The 15,988-nt window shown below is 49.0% G+C and overlaps 5 protein-coding genes across 5 annotated transcripts; 1 reads left to right on the plus strand and 4 right to left on the minus strand.

Moving 5' to 3' along the window:
* The first annotated feature begins 2,553 nt into the window (after window positions 1-2,553).
* Window positions 2,554-4,222, plus strand: BKA67DRAFT_225115 (uncharacterized protein). The gene is made up of 3 exons (XM_046095588.1): window positions 2,554-3,512; window positions 3,572-3,829; window positions 3,884-4,222. Exons 1-3 carry the CDS (start codon window positions 2,714-2,716, stop codon window positions 3,988-3,990), a joined length of 1,164 nt encoding a protein of 387 aa, XP_045959325.1. The 5' UTR covers window positions 2,554-2,713; the 3' UTR covers window positions 3,991-4,222.
* Window positions 4,223-4,994: 772 nt separating this feature from the next.
* BKA67DRAFT_559390 (uncharacterized protein) lies at window positions 4,995-5,549 on the minus strand. Its single transcript, XM_046102391.1, has one exon. The coding sequence runs from the start codon at window positions 5,281-5,283 to the stop codon at window positions 5,053-5,055; it is 231 nt and encodes a 76-aa protein (XP_045959326.1). The 5' UTR covers window positions 5,284-5,549; the 3' UTR covers window positions 4,995-5,052.
* A 3,710-nt stretch (window positions 5,550-9,259) lies between these two features.
* BKA67DRAFT_514835 (HAD-like domain-containing protein) lies at window positions 9,260-10,261 on the minus strand (the record flags this gene model as incomplete). The annotated part of the gene is made up of 1 exon (XM_046097676.1): window positions 9,260-10,261. One exon carries the CDS (start codon window positions 10,259-10,261, stop codon window positions 9,260-9,262), a length of 1,002 nt encoding a protein of 333 aa, XP_045959327.1.
* A 2,191-nt stretch (window positions 10,262-12,452) lies between these two features.
* Window positions 12,453-13,357, minus strand: BKA67DRAFT_225346 (uncharacterized protein). The gene has a single exon (XM_046095589.1). The coding sequence runs from the start codon at window positions 13,217-13,219 to the stop codon at window positions 12,746-12,748; it is 474 nt and encodes a 157-aa protein (XP_045959328.1). The 5' UTR covers window positions 13,220-13,357; the 3' UTR covers window positions 12,453-12,745.
* Window positions 13,328-15,560, minus strand: BKA67DRAFT_657025 (uncharacterized protein; the record flags this gene model as incomplete). The annotated part of the gene is made up of 11 exons (XM_046107045.1): window positions 13,328-13,370; window positions 13,429-13,459; window positions 13,513-13,542; window positions 13,597-13,800; window positions 13,858-13,920; window positions 13,972-13,995; window positions 14,050-14,281; window positions 14,343-14,571; window positions 14,634-14,727; window positions 14,781-15,431; window positions 15,512-15,560. The coding sequence occupies 11 exons, from the start codon at window positions 15,558-15,560 to the stop codon at window positions 13,328-13,330; spliced, it is 1,650 nt and encodes a 549-aa protein (XP_045959329.1).
* Between the last annotated feature and the right edge of the window lie 428 nt (window positions 15,561-15,988).

Below are 15,988 nucleotides of genomic sequence, written 5' to 3' on the forward strand. Positions count from 1 at the left end.
AGTAGGTGAGATAGCAGTATTCGGATTTTCAATCGAGGAAAGCATAAATTCCGGGAGTCTTATGAATATGGTACGCGGCTGGCGAGCGGTCCAGCTTTCTATTCAATCTGGAAATGTATGGCGGGCCGGATGTCAAACACAGTAAGCCCTCCTGGCACGAAGGCATAATAAACAGTGCCCGATAGCATCCACGTAGCTTGTAGTGGCCAAGCTCATAAGTCTTTCGACTTTGCACAAGTTGTCCTGTCGAAGTGCTGTCGAAACGCATCATACATTCTCGTCAGCATGTGAGCAGACTGGCGTGATTTAACCTTTAACCGTCGCTCCCAACGACGGGCCACTCATTTTTCAAATATCATAATGATGCACGCGAAACTCTGAGTCCGGATACGGAGACTTCTCTCTTGGAGCTGAGTAGGCTTTTGGCGTGACGCCGCTTATCAACCTTGTTCGAGCTACACCTTCTGTAAGCCGTCTTCCCAGTCGATCGTCTTCAAGGTTACCTCTGCTTGTCACCTTTCACGATAGTACCTGCCGGCCCTCCGGGGCACGGGTAGCGCAGCTTCGCTCGGATTGTCGAAAACAGCGACCGAACCCATAAATTATACTACGCGCTCGGGGAAAAACAAAGCAAAGATTCATGTTGAAAATATTGAAACTTGGCTCACAGACTTCGAATACCATTCTTGTCAGCAAAAGCGCTCGGAGGGTGTCCACTCCGTCGGGTCTGTCGCACACTAGAACTTCATCTGATGTATGTCTCCTGCCCATAGGATCTCCAAGAAACCGCAGTTTCTCGCAAGCTCTTCCCAGATCTTTGTGTTGCACCAATCTACGGCGTGTTGATCACTTCTACCAACCTAATCCGCCTTCAGGGTGGTGACGTCGCTTTGTGATTCCCAGCCGTACGGGTTCACTCACCTTGGGAGCTCAATTATCAATTCGTTCATCTAGCAGCCCTACTCGAAGATCGTTCATCCCACGGCTTCCCGTCCGTGGAATTGCAAGCCTCCGAAAAAGCACACGGAGGAAAGTCTAATGACACCCTGGCGTGGGAAGTTTAGTTACTTAGGTACCATGCCAAGAAACTAGCCCATAGCTCAGGTTTAGTTTGGCATCCACTGCCTGTGCACGCACGCCATCTCGCTCACCCCGTCACCAAAAAACAGATCACCCAGCTTTCAACTATCCAAACTAGTCGACTTCCCAATTTTTTCCAGATCATGGCGCAGGGCGTTAATCATCGTCGTATGCTTTGAACAGACCAACCTGCTTTCCGTTTTCAGTATCAGTCAATGTTTTCCATGTTCTACCCACAGCCCCAATGAACGTGCGAAAGCAAGAACAAACCACCGAAACCTGGGATATTGCATCTAGTTTAGCTGGGACCCCGAGTCGATCCACACTCTGCCATGGCACATCGCCCTGCATATCTCTCATCTGCCACTGCCTAATATATTACCGAGAAGGAAGTACCTTCTCGAACACTTTTACTTACATAGCGTTTTTATCTTGACTATGTCAAAGGAGATCACCGATGGACTAAAAAAATATCCTCCGACATTCAACCATCGTCAACATACCCACTTACTTGTATCACACAACCATCTCATTATCATCAGGCTCAGATCTTGCACGCTTTTGTATTTGCGTGCCAAATAGTTGCCGCGCACTGATTCCTTTTGTTGTTATCGGAGATTTCCAGCATCCTCGGGTTCATCGAGTTTAGATCCATTGCACACCCACTTACTCTCAAGTCTGTATCCAACGACGCTTGTCAAACATCCAAAGGAAGACGTGACCTTGATAGGTTCACGATTGTCCACCAATTTCAGCTACATCAGGCGAATCGGGTTGCTGTAACGGCTGGACGGAGCAACTGCCTACTCGTGAGACCTTGGTGCGGATTTCTCTTTTGACGACTACGCAAGGACACTGCTTGTTCCGCCCAAGTACATCTGCAGTGTCTCCCGGGATAGTCCCAGTACCAGTAGTGACAACCGTTAACAAGTCGGATACACTACTCCTCTCCACTCGGGCTTTTTTTGTTTACGATTCCCGCCCAAGGATCTCAAAGGCAAGGCCAAATCTTGGAGTAGCGGCGGAGACATCGTCATCCCTACTCTGTTATTAAGGCATAAATCAAAGCCTCTAGGCGGTTGGCGCGTTCGCATCGAGGGCGGTCCAAAAAATCAAAGCTTTGGAGTGGTTGATACATATTCGGTCTGCTCCTTGAGGGTGCAACAACTGCTTCTTCCGCCTTCCTTGCAATAAGCAAAGAAAGAAAAAGCACGTCCTTCCGTATCACCACCTATACTTCGGTGCTTACACCATATATTATCGCCGCCTCTCAGGGAAATTTTTTTTTCTTCCCGCAGGCACATTCGTCCCATCCCGATCTGACGCCTGCACAACCAAGGTGATCCTTCCCGCCGCTCAAGCTACAACGATTTGCTTTGCCAGGCACCCTCGTACCCCTGTGCCCGGCCACATTGTGTGGGAGAAGTTATATTGCCATCTGGTCGCGGCGCCGCCCTATCGGACAATCGTCAGGTGTACGTACGCCTTGTCACGCGCTCAAGTCGGCAAAGTCGGTCACGCGGCCGGCCATTGAAGCAAACTGGCCTTAATCTACTCAACGCCCACTCCTTTGCCGGAGGTGCATCGGCTTGGATCGCCTCTTCAGGCATCAGGCGACCCTTTTGACCGTGGCATGGATGACAACGCGCGAAGGAGGAGGCAGAACGAACCGCCTATAAATGCCACCTCGAACTCAAGATATCCGGTTCACGACCCAAATGCGCAAAGGAGACCCTACGGCGCGAGTGCAGGCGCGACTGACAGGTATCGCCCTGCGCCTCTGAATACATCACCGTCGACGGCACGAGGCATGGGAGGAACGGCTGCCTACAGTGGCTACTATCAGGAACCGGCCGCGGCGTTCTCTACAACCATGCCACAGAACACAATGCCCTACCAGTCCGAATATGGACAAGATACGAGGCAAACACAACAAAACTTCGGTGCTTACAACGCTTCAATGATGTACAACGTACCGCAAGCGGGCGCGCAAAATGCTGTTTACGATGCGACTCAACAGTTTCCATCTCGGCAACCTGCAGCAATGCAGATGATGCCCGCGGATGTAGCCGCGCCCTATTTCCCGAGCGAACCAACGAACTCGTCTACTGCGCCTGGTCTGCAAGCACAGGCGGGATCCTCAGGCACGTCTGCAGTATATCAACAAAGTCCTGCAGACCAGCGTGCCATGATTCACAATTACCCCAGCAATATGGCGTCAATGAGCGGAATGTCACAGACGAGTGCGCCGGACCAGCCCATGGCAGAGGAGCAGGAATATACTGCTTCGGCAGAGATGGGCGAGGCCTACGAACAGTACCAATCGGCTCTCAAGGAGATCTTCACAAATGTGCGCAATGGATCGTTGGTGGCAGCGAGTGAGTCGTTATTGAACGTGTCTGACTGGCTGCTCTCCAAGGTTTCCGAGTTGGGTAAGTGCCACTTGTTTTTCTGTGTCACGACGCCGGAATACTAAACATGCTATTTACAGGTCTTGTTGTCGACAACCCAGATCTTCACAGCGATCGCATCAAACTTTGGCACGACTTCAACCATGCGTGGCTTGCATTATTTCAGAAGCAGAAGGAGTTGGCTGAGTCTGGTGTTCCGCCTCAACGAGGCCAAAGCGTCATCTCAGAGGAGGGCTTGAAAAAGATGGGCAAAGAACTGGTGCGGCTGTGTGACGGAATTGAGCGGCATGGACTGGTCGATTACGAGTACGGTGTGTGGGAGGAGCATATTGTGGCGAGTAAGTGGCTAAATCTGGCACCTGTTTCGGAATACAAACTAATGTCATTCGTAGTCATCGAAGAATGCCTGGACCTATACGAGAACGACGACGAGGCCGGTCCGAGTTCACAATCCCACGCAAACCCTGCTGGCAGCAGCAGTCACCACGGCTCTCGATAGGCAAATATCTCGTCACCTCACACAAAGCGAACATGGCGGGAGAATCTGGCTGCAACGCTACGATTTCATTCCCTTGTACTATACTGTCGCGGTCAAATTGGATTTCGCAGACATGGATTTTCATTAGGCAACAATTCCTCTGCAGCTGGGCACTACTTTTGGACGGATCCTCTCGGGTCCACCACGTCGATTCATGTCAAGAGGGGCACTGGAGTTTGAGGGATTATGTGGCATCGCATTACGTGGGGGACCAAACGATTGCAACGAGGCAGTAATTTTGCCTCCCGTCTGATCGGGTATGCGTTTGATTTCTAAGAGCAGGGCAGGGGCTAGTTGACAAACAATGAGAGCGACGCGGAAATGACGGAAATGTGACTGGACGGGCAGCGGAGTAGAAGACTTCAAATGGCAAGGCTTGGAAAAACCAGCAGGGAGTAGTTGTGATTTATTGCATCTGTGTACAATGGTTTCAGGGGATACACTGGTGATCGGACGAAAGCCAACGGTCAAAAAGGGTTATAGAGGAAAGAAAGACTACAGCTCTCACGGGCGCAATACTCGGCAAAATGTTGTCGAGGTCACTCTAATGGCTGGGTACATAGCGGGTAGTAGCTGGCGATACACCGCACGGGCTTGTACATGTATTTGTCTCATTTTGCGATTGTATTCTTTCATGAATTTTTTGCCCGGCCTGGGCAAAGAGAAAAGGAAAAAAGAAATGTTATTCAATCATATGTTTCTCGCATGAGCAATTATCTCCGAAAACGTGAAGCGGATTTAGACGAGACGACGTTGTCTGAGGTCAATAATGGGTGGCGCTGATTGGGCACTATTCCTGCCCAATTGGCGAATAGCCTTACTGGAAGATCTTGACCATGTTCGTCAAGCTGCTGCAGTTTCCAGGTTCTTCATCAGGGTCCTACAGCCCCAAGCTTGACCCCTGAAGCCACCTCTGCCACCGCTGCTACCCCAAGCTTATTTCAACCTGGATGATAACATTCAACCCTCGGCATTATCGGGCATCAACTCCAAGGCTGACCTGCCTTACCTTGGAATCGAGGATCACACGTGTACTAGGTGAAGCGATCTACAGTCAGGCTTTCGCGAACAGCCCATGTCACTTCGCCAGAACAGTCCTCGCCGGTAGTCATGCGCGCACCATGGCTTGCTTCCCTGCTGATATTGCCCGAATGGTGCTGCTACCGAGCACCGGATTGGTAGGCCCTGGACAGCTCCCTCTAGCCCCCAGCTCGAACCGAAAAGCAACATCAACCCACACCACCCCACGTTCATACAACCAATAAATCTATCGATGCTGGCAGCATGACCTACTGCACGATCGCCTCCCAAGGCGCTGGAACCGTGGCTACCCAATGATCAAGCATGTTTTACGCCCTTCTTTTGCGTTCGGGGACTCCACCTCCCCCGATGCGTGCCGCTGCTCAGCTTTTGTGATCTTCATTCTACTTTCCTACCGTGGTCTTCGAGGCTGAACCCAACAATCGACGGCGAACTACGAAGCAATTCATTGTAGCCCAAGTTGCAATGGGGGGGGGGGGGGTTTGGCTGAACCCATACGATCGCTAAATAGTGCACGACTCAAGCTTCTGCGCCTCGTGAAAGCGACTATTGCTGTGAGTCGTATGCATCGGTCCTTTGTCATACTCAGCAGCCGGGGCCGGTCATCACTATGTATGCTGAGATACGAGTCATTTGACCACTTGGCCGCACAGCTGTGCGAGGAACTAATGATACCGGATGGCCCATTTCGCGGTTTCTGGGGTGCCGACCTTCCTGATATGCCGCCTTCGTGGCGGACCGACAGCTCGGTGAATCACGTTGTACAATCGACAACGTTTTATGATCGATTTAGCATCGACGCGGCGCCATCGATTGGTCATGTAAGCATGGAAGAAGTGCCGAATCGCTTGCAGGTCGAGACCAGCCGAATCAGCTGATATGAGAGGACCCATCTATCGGGGCGTCAGCTGCAGGCTCTTGCATGGGTATAGACTACTATGTGTTTCGTGACGGAGATTAAGTCCCAGCACGAACATTCGAGCCTGAACGAATCACCCAAAATCTCAATGCATTAGAGTTTGGGGCATTTGCTTTTGGTAGTGTAGTCACACAATATGTAGAGGGCACGCTTGTTATGTGCCCCTTGTCGCCTGTCAATTCTCATCCAAGACTAGTCAAGATGAGTTATCATATTATACGCAAACCCCTCTGTTCCAAGATCCGCCCTAAATCAGCCATTGAACATGGGTTACGGAGATCGCCTTCCCACAGGCTACAAATGATGGATCAAGGTGAGTGGATCAGGTAAATACCCTGATGTTTCGAAAGTCCTTTGTGCAGCCATCAATTTATGAAGACGGCAGGGAAGCCACTTCATTTTGTGGACATTTGTTTGCTGTTGGATTGTCTTGGGAACATTGACTCTAAGACCATGCTCCAATGATATATTGGTTCCGCAGCGTGCCAATCAATTTCTTATGGTAAGACCCTTTCCCAAAAGTCGCACACAACCGTGTCTATGGATCTCAAATAGAAACGTTCAACAAGATACTATCATCCAAAAGCCATACACTAGTTAGCCGCCAGCCTCCCGAGCTCTAGTGCCCGCCCTCTGGTGCGTAACCCAACCTTATTACCAAACTATTGGGGTTCTGCGGCTGATGACTTGGCCCCCCGGACTCTGCGCCAGTAATCATCGCGCAGAACCCCTGTCTACGGCAAGTGCCTCAACCTTCTTTTGCTTTACTCTGTCAATAGGTTGGGCCGGTGAGCCTCTCGACATTGGCTTCCTGCGCCTTTGTGGCTTGTCCCGAAGACCCGGAAAGATCTCAAGCCTCCTTGCAACTAAATATGCTCCCGACGATCCCCAGCCAACAAGCAGCTGCCAGCTTCTCGTCTAACTGCGGCCCCTGCGGAACTCGCCTGCGAGATCTGATGTGGCATATGCTATGTCGTCTTGATACACACCGTTTGAAGCAATCCTCAGCTGACTAAGAACTGCCCTATGCATCTTCCCGTGCAGCTCATCCCAGCCGATGCAGGCGCCAGGTGCGCGCGAAGCCGCAGGTTTGCAGCCTTGGAATGTTCGCCGCCAACACGATGACCACCTCCCGGTGGGTATTTGGGGAACACCTGACACATACTTCATGACCGAATGTAACCGACATCTCTCGAATAAGCAAGGCGGACTGCATCTGTAGGACGATATCGCAAAAGAATGTGATCGGCCCCCTGAAGCTACAATAGGATCTCGTCCGCACTCCGCCACCAAGGTTGGCGGTCGCTGGGCCAAAATTTTGCCAAGTCGTACTTATGACATATTACCACGCATCCGTTTGACGAGCTGATTTCCGAATGCGGTTGGTTTTGATGTGTTGCAGATTGTGGTGAGACATTGGTTGAGCTTAAACATATCAATCAAGGCGTTTCCCGCATAGCCGAGATCTCAGATTTGAAGATAGCTCCCGCGGCAGTAGTCTAGGCGCAATATGTACAAATAACTAATCACATGGTCGACAAAGAAACCAGGCCGTCCAGAAATGACTCAGACTAGCTGGAGTGCCATCTCATGGCAGTAACTACAGCGTCAAGTGGACCAACACGGAACCCCAACAGAGGTTGCGGTTAATTCCTTAAAGGTTATTAGAATTCAGTATCTGTTTCAAGTAGAAATCCAGCAGCACAGTACATGATAAGATGGGCTACCACGGCGGCGGCACTGGTTAATGCTCGATTCATGCGACCTTGTGAGTTATCTGGTTATAGGGTAAGCATTAATCCACAGGCAAGTCGTAGATGTAATTAGTTGACAAGAAGCGTCATCATGGGTCAAATACACACCAGCGAGGGCGTCTGAATGGCCAATTTGTACTGTCTTCAAATTTCAAATCATGGCAATGTTGGCCGTGTTGGTACACCTTTCAGGCAGCTTTGTGATTAGTTACAGTTTATCCAGGTATGCGTCTTACGCGATGCTTCCATGCTGTGCCAATGGTGCCATGGCGGTTGGCAGATACATATTCAGAATTAGACTATGGAAGTGATAAATTTGTAGATGTGTAGGATGATGGGAGCTTTTCCCTCATGGACTTGGCAACGCATATATGACCAAGTGGGATTTCAATACCTCCTTATTCGACTGCGGAAGTCTTCGGTGACTAGGCCTTGTCTCGAACTACGCCGTCCGTCTTCATATAGGAACTGCACACGAAATAGAAAGAACAAACCTGTTCCTTCGAGATAGTAATTAGTGGCTACCTAGCTATCGTAGCCGAGCAGGCTGTGATTCTCATAGAGCCCTCCGTGGCTTGTTTTGCAGCCTCATATTATCTCTACATAATTCTTGAAGAGTGCTACGGGGTTGATCTTTAAGAGCGAACATGGCACTGGTAAATCCCAATTCGAGAAATTATCAGAATAAGCGACTCCCAGGACATGTGAGCACTCTTTCCGCCTGGGATCACCTATTGCCAACCCGGTGACTCTATGTTCGACACGCGTGTCTGCCAATCCGCTTGAGAAGTCCTTCATCTGTTCGTAATTAGAACGCAAGCCTCGGAAGGGTATGAAGGCGAATGCATGATACTGGCACTCCAAGTGTAAAGTGGGATGGACCTAAAGCATATCGCGACAATTGATATAGTGAGAAAGGAGATGCCACCTAACCGCCGAAAACTGGTGGTTGACTTAGGTGGAGGGCGCCACCAAAGATGCAAGAAAATACGGAGGACTAAGACGTACTAGAAGTTCATGAGATATTAAGCAATTAGTTGGGTTGACTAACCAGCGATATAAAGTTATATTTATGCATCTTTCACCAATCCTATGATCTTCCTTGGTTCCTCCTCTATAGACCCCTACCACGGTCTGTCCGGAATTCAAAGCCATTTCCTGTTGCTAGGCTGCTGCACACCCTCTTGGCCACAGACTTGGAAGTCAGACCTCTTTCGCTGTGTCGCTTGTGATCATTCATAATCGGTTTGAAGCTTACCTCCCCCCAAGAAAATATTAGCCTGGACGATTGACGGACGGTTCTTCGAAGAATATATATGCTGTCTGTCGCAGGCTGAAAGGCATTGCCTTTACTGCTCTGATTTAAAGCAAGTATGTCGTGTATCCATTAGTATATTTTGGCTACAGAGCACATATCAGATATCCTCACACACAAAAGGACCCTCAAATCCGTTCATCCTCTTCAACTAGGTCGTGTATGTCTCATACACGTGTGAGCCGTCGATTGTATGGTCTATCAACGATTTGTTGTGTTATTCAGGTCTGCCAATGCCGCACCCTTCGGCTCAAGAAGGAAGGCAGGATCAAATCTAAATGGATTCTCACGAATGAAAGAACTAATGTCTCTTTGATGTGCGCATTCGTTTAGATAATCATGCACTTGCGGTAGAACGTAGCCCGGCTCAGTAACATCGCCCTCAAACTCAGGCAGTAGGATGATGTTGAATGGTTGCGAACGAGCCTTCTCCTTCGAGTCATCGATGAGAACGGTGTTGGTCTGGTCCCAACGCTTCCCATCGCACGCCTCCGGGTGGCTGGCCGCTACCTTGGGATCATTCCAAACTGACTCTAGTCGTTTGTAAACTTGTACGCGCTGGTTGTAATCCGCTGGGCTGAGACCGAGGGTGTCTCGACCCCAAATCGTGACGAGCTTGGCCTGCTCCTGGGGTGAAAGGAGCTGTGGCATCATCCCGCGTACATTGTCAGGTTTTGCCGAGGACCATACACCCACAGTGAATGTACGAAGACAATAGTCCAGGAAGTTTCTTGCAAAAGGTCGCTCGACGAATGTTTTTGTCTTTTTGTGGTTAGGGCGGTGAAGAAGGGTGCCATTCAGATCGATTATGACTAGAATATTGCGTGGGACGTCCAGCCGAGAAGGTGCCAATGCGGACTGTCTGATATAGTTCTTGCTCGGATTGGGAACACCGCCAGAAGCTTTGGAAGGAACAATGTAAGGTCTCTTCTTGGTCTGAAGTTTAGCCTTCTTGTTGGCAGACTTGCCCAATATGGGAATTGTGACTGTTTTGATCTGATGAGGCGTCAGCTGAGGCAGCGGCTCTCCAACACTGGGATTGCTAGATGCATCAGAATCAACATCAGGATCGAAGTCAGGATTATTATTTGACTGTGTTAAAGGACGAGCTCCGTGTCCGACGCCTCTTGACGGTGGTGTGCCTGCTGCTAATGGAGTCGGACTCTGAGCTTGCTGACGAAACACAGGGTGATTACCAAGCATCCCCTGCGGTGGTATATCTGGATTATATCGCAGATGGCTTTGGCTCCCGGAGTGATAGATTGGTCCCAGCTGTTGTTGCCATCCAGGCGGGGGTACAGGTACGAAAGCTGTGGCGGTTGGATCAAATGCAGGTGCAGCTGCATGCGATCGCGTGGGTCGCCTGTGAAAGTCTTGCGAGCTCATGATTTCTATAGGAGCCGCTGTCGACTTCTCAAACTGCTCCTTGCCGTTTTTGGATGGTGTTGATGATGCAGATGAGCTGTAGGGTTCCGAGAAGTGGGTAGATGGGGCGCGCCACGGTCGTGGTTGATGTGGAAGATGGTGATTTCCGAGGAGGACCCTTGGGCGGGCGAACTCACGGGGTGGAAAAGACTGCGAAAGTCTGCTACGGGCAGCGAACAGTTTCATCTGCCTATATAGTAGATACAGACCAGGAAGTGATGTGTCGTGTTGTCTTGAAAATCCGCTTGCGAAACCAAGAGCAAGAATCGCTCATGATTCCATCCATGGGACGAACAGACTTTGGGCCCCACTTAGTAGTGTGACAGCAAAAGTGGATACAACTGCGCTAGATCACTGCCACGAATTTGAGATAAACGGAATAGGAACAATACAACATTGAACAGCATGTGAAAGGTTCGATATATGGTAGAGTTACGAAGTGGTCCCCACGGTGCCTGTTATTTTAGAGTCTTCTGTATAGTAATCGGACTGGGAGCCCCTGAAACGCTATCCAAGTTGTGCGTGCACATCGTCAAGAACAATGGCCTTTTTCTTATTCTTTGCTCTCTTACCTTCTTGCAAAGTTTTTCAAGACGGACTGTTTGAAAGAAGAAGAGATTTTGTGTAAACAGGCGTAGTAATTTAAGCCGTCTACTGGAGAGAAGACCCTTTTCATAGATCTATTCTCGTTTGTCTATCGGGTAAACAGAACCTCAGATATACCCGTGTTAGTCACTAGGCTCTACGCATCGCAAATCAACTACTGTAATCTTTTCCTGGTACATTCTTTTGTTATGTGTCACTTCCAGGCATGCTTACTCTGTTTTTCGCGTCACAGGAGGGTTGACTGGAGATTTCCCAAAAAGCTTATCGATATTCCAAAAGTTGATACATGTTTTCTTGCCACAATAATAATACGGTCCGTATCACCTTTGCTTCAAGGATAACTCCCCTTTTTACGTTTTCCCATCATGGGCGAGTGGTTTCACGTCCTTTGAACTAAGCTGCCATACGGCACAGTTCAACACCAATAATACTTAACATATTCCCAACCTCAACACTCGGAACAAACGAGTTATCTGGATGCCGAAATGCTCATTTCGAGACTGCATTACTCCAGGTAAGATCCCAAGATTCAATTTCGCCTTCTGTTTCCTTGACCTTCTCCTTCAAGGATACGATCTTGCCAGAGCCAGTGGCAAGGTGCTCCGTTGGAGTTGTCTGACCTGCTGTGAGGTAGTGTCTTAATGCCCAAGGCTGTTGAGTCCCAGTTTTTGACTTCCTGTTAATTGATGTCAGTTCGGACTTCGTGATATCGTCGATACCAGAGCGGGTACGGTAAACCGCGTACAGACTTACCCACTGTGAGAGGAGCATACAGCACACGCGTGGGACTGAGGAGCCATCATTCTCTACGTACAACAAGGCGAGTCCGAGTGTGTGAGAGTGATGGTGTGAGAGGGATCGGACACAATGGCCGTTCGTCGGTACGACTTCAATTTGATGGAGGAGCCGAGCACGACTTTCTGGCAGCGGTCGCCGATATTGTGTGGAGCAACCTGGGGAAATTCGGGAGCGAAGGGGTGAAGTAGTATCCTTTATGATCACCGGATGATATGTTGATGCCATAAACTTCAACACCCATTGTGACTTCCATAGTCTGCTCTTAGCTATCATGTGCTCAAGTGTCAGTGAGTCACACCATTTGTGCTTTCCACTGCCACGAAGTGTTATAGTGACGCCATCACCCAACCGATCGTTTGATAAGTGTACTTGTGAACGACGGGGCTGCCGCGCGTATGGCTAACTTGATCTCCAAAAAGTGGCGTTGCTATTGGCACATCTGTGCTAGAGCTTTGAAGTGTGCGTGGGCCCCCATTTCCAGGAGCCGCGTGTGAGACTTGTGGGCTTCAGCACATCTGTGCAATCTGTTGACGTTATCGAGGAATCAATTCCTGTTGTTCCTTAATATGTAAAGGAAATAGTTTCCTCGATGATGGCGGTCTCAGTAGATCAGTAGTCAGAATGTGAATACCAGGTGTCGTCGTGAAGTTACGGCTGTTCTAAAACTGATGACGAGGTAGCTTCGTTGTCCTTTTGGGCTCGTCGTAAGTATATTTTTATTGGTTCAAAATTCAAGAGCTTCGGACAACTCGAATCGATGAGAGATCCGAGAAGCCCGATTGGATGGCAAATTTTAGTCTCAATTTTAATGATTCAATGAATCCATGGCTGTTAAATGCATATAAATTTTCGCTGACCTCAGCCTCGACTAGCCACAGTAATTCTATCCTCATCTGAGTCAAGTGTGCGTAGCTCTAAGTCGATTGTAGAAGCATCCATGTGATCGTCATGACAATCATGGTCTTCAGGATAATCAGGCGGCTTGTAGAGTTGTGGTTTCGAGAGACTCCGTCGTCTTTTGGAAACTGGCTCCTCGTCTGCCAGATTGTCCATAGCCTCCTGATTTCGCCCAAATAGCGATATTGAGTATTTCCTTAATATCCAAGGAAGGTACTCGTATAGCTGATACCTCCAAAACTTACTTTTGGGCACCGAATAAATGAAATCGAGATCTTCGAGTGATATCCGCCTCGTCTCTTCGACGAAGAGAAACACAAGGACCCACGCGACTAAGTTGAAACAAGAGAATAAGCCCAAAGTTCCTGGGGAGCTAAGTCCAGATATAAGACTGTCGAAGTCAGGTGACCATTCATATGTTGGAGCATCGGGCATACCTTGGGAAGAACAACGACAGACAACCAGCGAAAAGAAGATTCACTGCAACGGCAAAAGCACAACCCTGCATCCCGGTTGGTATCGAAACCGTTAATACGATTGGAATTAGTCGGATTCACTTACTATCTCGCGGTGTGACAATGGAAAACTGCGAGCTGTTAGTTGAACGTGCCTCCAAGAGTGTTTATCCAGCTCCTAAAACATACCTTTCGGCTGCTAGCACAAACGGGATAGGTCCTGTTTACCGATCAACATTCCGGATCTTATAAGTTACTATTGCGATTTCTTACCAAGTCCCGGGGAATAAAATATCGTATGTACTAGATAGGTCAGCAAATCCTGCTCGTGAAATGTCCATGTTGTCCTGCACTCACAGTATAGAAATATGGCAACCAGAGCGCAGGTCAGCTGAGACGCTGTGCTGGGTGTTAGAGAAGTATTGTATAGCCCCAAAAAGGACAAAGCCGCAGCTGCCATCATAAGAGACATGAGGGGCAAGGTAATGAGCAGCCATCTGCGCCTTCCCACTGTATCGATTCTTCTGATAGCTGGAAGCGCGAATGTAAAGTTCAAGAAGCCTTGGTTTCTTTGTTCAGCGAGCACGATACAAATTGTGCAGGAAAGGAGCTACTTACCAAACCCAATACTAAAATACATAGCAGCATCCTTATTGTTTGTTACGGTATTGAAAAATGTCCCTGAACTGGTTAGAGATATGCCCACAAATTTGCGGAGATTACCTGAAATACCTGAGTAGAATGCTAATATGTTGACTGCATAGAGTTAGGTTCAGGTTTCTAGAATTGGGCAAGCAAGACTGCACTTACTGCCACACAGCTGCTGTGCTAAAGCAGTGATAGAGCTGCTGATCAACGGATTCCGATTGCGCCTGTTGGTAAACAATTCTCGGAGCTGACTGGTAAAGTCTCCTATGTAAAAGTACCTTTTAGGCCGCATAAAGCCAACGAAATCTCTCAGATTCCAGCGCATGTCATACTGTAGTTCTACCTCTTGTTGAATGGCTTTGTGAAGGAGGTAGATATCTCGCATAGCTATCAACTAAAGATGGAGAATTATTAGACTAGAAACATGAATACTACACGTGCTAAAGATCATTTACCTCACATCTCCTCAGAGTTTTGATAATGGCATAGGCTTTCTCAGGACTGTATTTTGGGCCGCGCCTTAAGTAGTATCGAGGACTCTCAGGGCAGACAGCGAGTGCGAGGAGTAGTACTATTGACGGAACGACGGGTGCTCCAAGAATCAAAGCAAGAGCGAAGTTGTCGTCGGTAGCTTTCGAAAAGAGGAGGTTAAGTATAAATCCAACAAAAATACCACAGGCAACCCTAGAACAAAAGATTAGCCAAGGCATGATCTTATTTGGGGTCGCAAGGTGCTGCTAGCTCACCAAAGTTGCCAGGCGAGAATCGATGTGCCTCTCCAGTAACCCACAGCGGTCTCCGAAGCAAGCACTGGTGTATTGACAGCCTTGATACCCATGCCTATGAGACAATGTTAATTACGACTCGGCAAGCTACAGAACTGCGCCGCTTACCAATGCCGTTAATGATTCTTATCCCGAGGAGGATCTGCCATTTCGGAGTGGATGTTTTGATGACAGGGACTATGGCCAAAAGTACCGAGGTCACCATTACAACAGCTGCAGCAATGACCATTGATCCCCTACGGCCGAAACGATCGCTAAATGGCAAAGCCATCCAGCAGCCTAGAGCCGCAGCAGCAAAGAACGGGGCAGCATTCGTTATTCCCAAGTACCAGTCATCCTTGCTCGGCTGGGATGGATATAACACGGCCTGTTTGATCGAAATTGTGGTGGGATCGTTAAGGACGGAGGACATGTTGACTGGAAGGCCGATAGCATCCCGGTACAATGAAGCGCCGTTAATGGATGTCTGGACATGGCCTTGAAGGAAAGCGGCCAGCGATACGGTTAGGATGACTATCAGCATGCCTCGCTCCGGCATAGCCGAGTCATGTTCGGCAATCAGTGCCTGTTTTTCTTCACCATCCAGCTCGACCAAGCCTTCGGTGCTTCCTGGCCAGTTACCGCGACTAATATCCTCATACGTTTTTGGATGTTTTGCAACTCTTGCAGCACGCTTCAAGCGGTCACAGTTGACGTTTGGAAGACATTGTTGATGGAATGCCTCAACATCTGCTGCAAGGTCTTCATCACGTATATGACCTAGCAATGGCTCAGCTCGGATCGGAAACACACGACTAAAAATACTACAAATCAACAGAATGAGAGGGAGTTGGACTCACTGAGAGCGTCACCAAGATATGCATCGTTGTTTGTAAGGCGGTGGCTCATTTTCTGAGGCACAGCCGGTTAGAACGTTCCGTTCACATGGTCGGTGGGCCACATGGCACCACACAGTATAGTAGGAGCGGTGGGAATTATACGGTGCAATGGGGGAACAGCTGGTTTGACCAGGTTTGGGGGAGTGTCGTCGGCCAACAAGACGCACCGATGACTTCAATCGTATGCCTTGACCCGCTGAATGCCTAAAGAAAGGGCAATACCTTTGATCTGAAAGCCGCGAGTGGAGACATGTCGCGGCTCCGCGACTGCGATTGTCGACGCGGCTCGCCTATTTCGAGTGTCGCGCCGTCATTTCGATAATTGCCTTGCCTGCGAATAGCCTTGCGACCCGAGAGTTGCTATGGCAAGGTAGAAGGGTCGATCTATGGATATCGTAAAGTCACAGCGGTGCTCTGGTCAATTTGTGTGCACGAAGA

The sequence above is a fragment of the Truncatella angustata genome (genome assembly GCF_020726525.1).
Source record: "Truncatella angustata strain MPI-SDFR-AT-0073 chromosome Unknown BKA67scaffold_3, whole genome shotgun sequence".
In the NCBI taxonomy this organism is placed as follows: domain Eukaryota; kingdom Fungi; phylum Ascomycota; class Sordariomycetes; order Amphisphaeriales; family Sporocadaceae; genus Truncatella; species Truncatella angustata.

Excerpts from the sequence above, each read along its gene's own strand:
- BKA67DRAFT_225115 (XM_046095588.1), top strand. The coding sequence starts at position 2,714 with ATGGATGACAACGCGCGAAGGAGGAGGCAGAACGAACCGCCTATAAAT. Across the intron at positions 3,513-3,571 it reads CTCCAAGGTTTCCGAGTTGG|GTCTTGTTGTCGACAACCCA; the intron begins GTAAGTGCCACT and ends TGCTATTTACAG. Across the intron at positions 3,830-3,883 it reads GGAGGAGCATATTGTGGCGA|TCATCGAAGAATGCCTGGAC; the intron begins GTAAGTGGCTAA and ends TGTCATTCGTAG.
- BKA67DRAFT_559390 (XM_046102391.1), bottom strand. The coding sequence starts at position 5,283 with ATGAACGTGGGGTGGTGTGGGTTGATGTTGCTTTTCGGTTCGAGCTGG.
- BKA67DRAFT_225346 (XM_046095589.1), bottom strand. The coding sequence starts at position 13,219 with ATGCCCGATGCTCCAACATATGAATGGTCACCTGACTTCGACAGTCTT.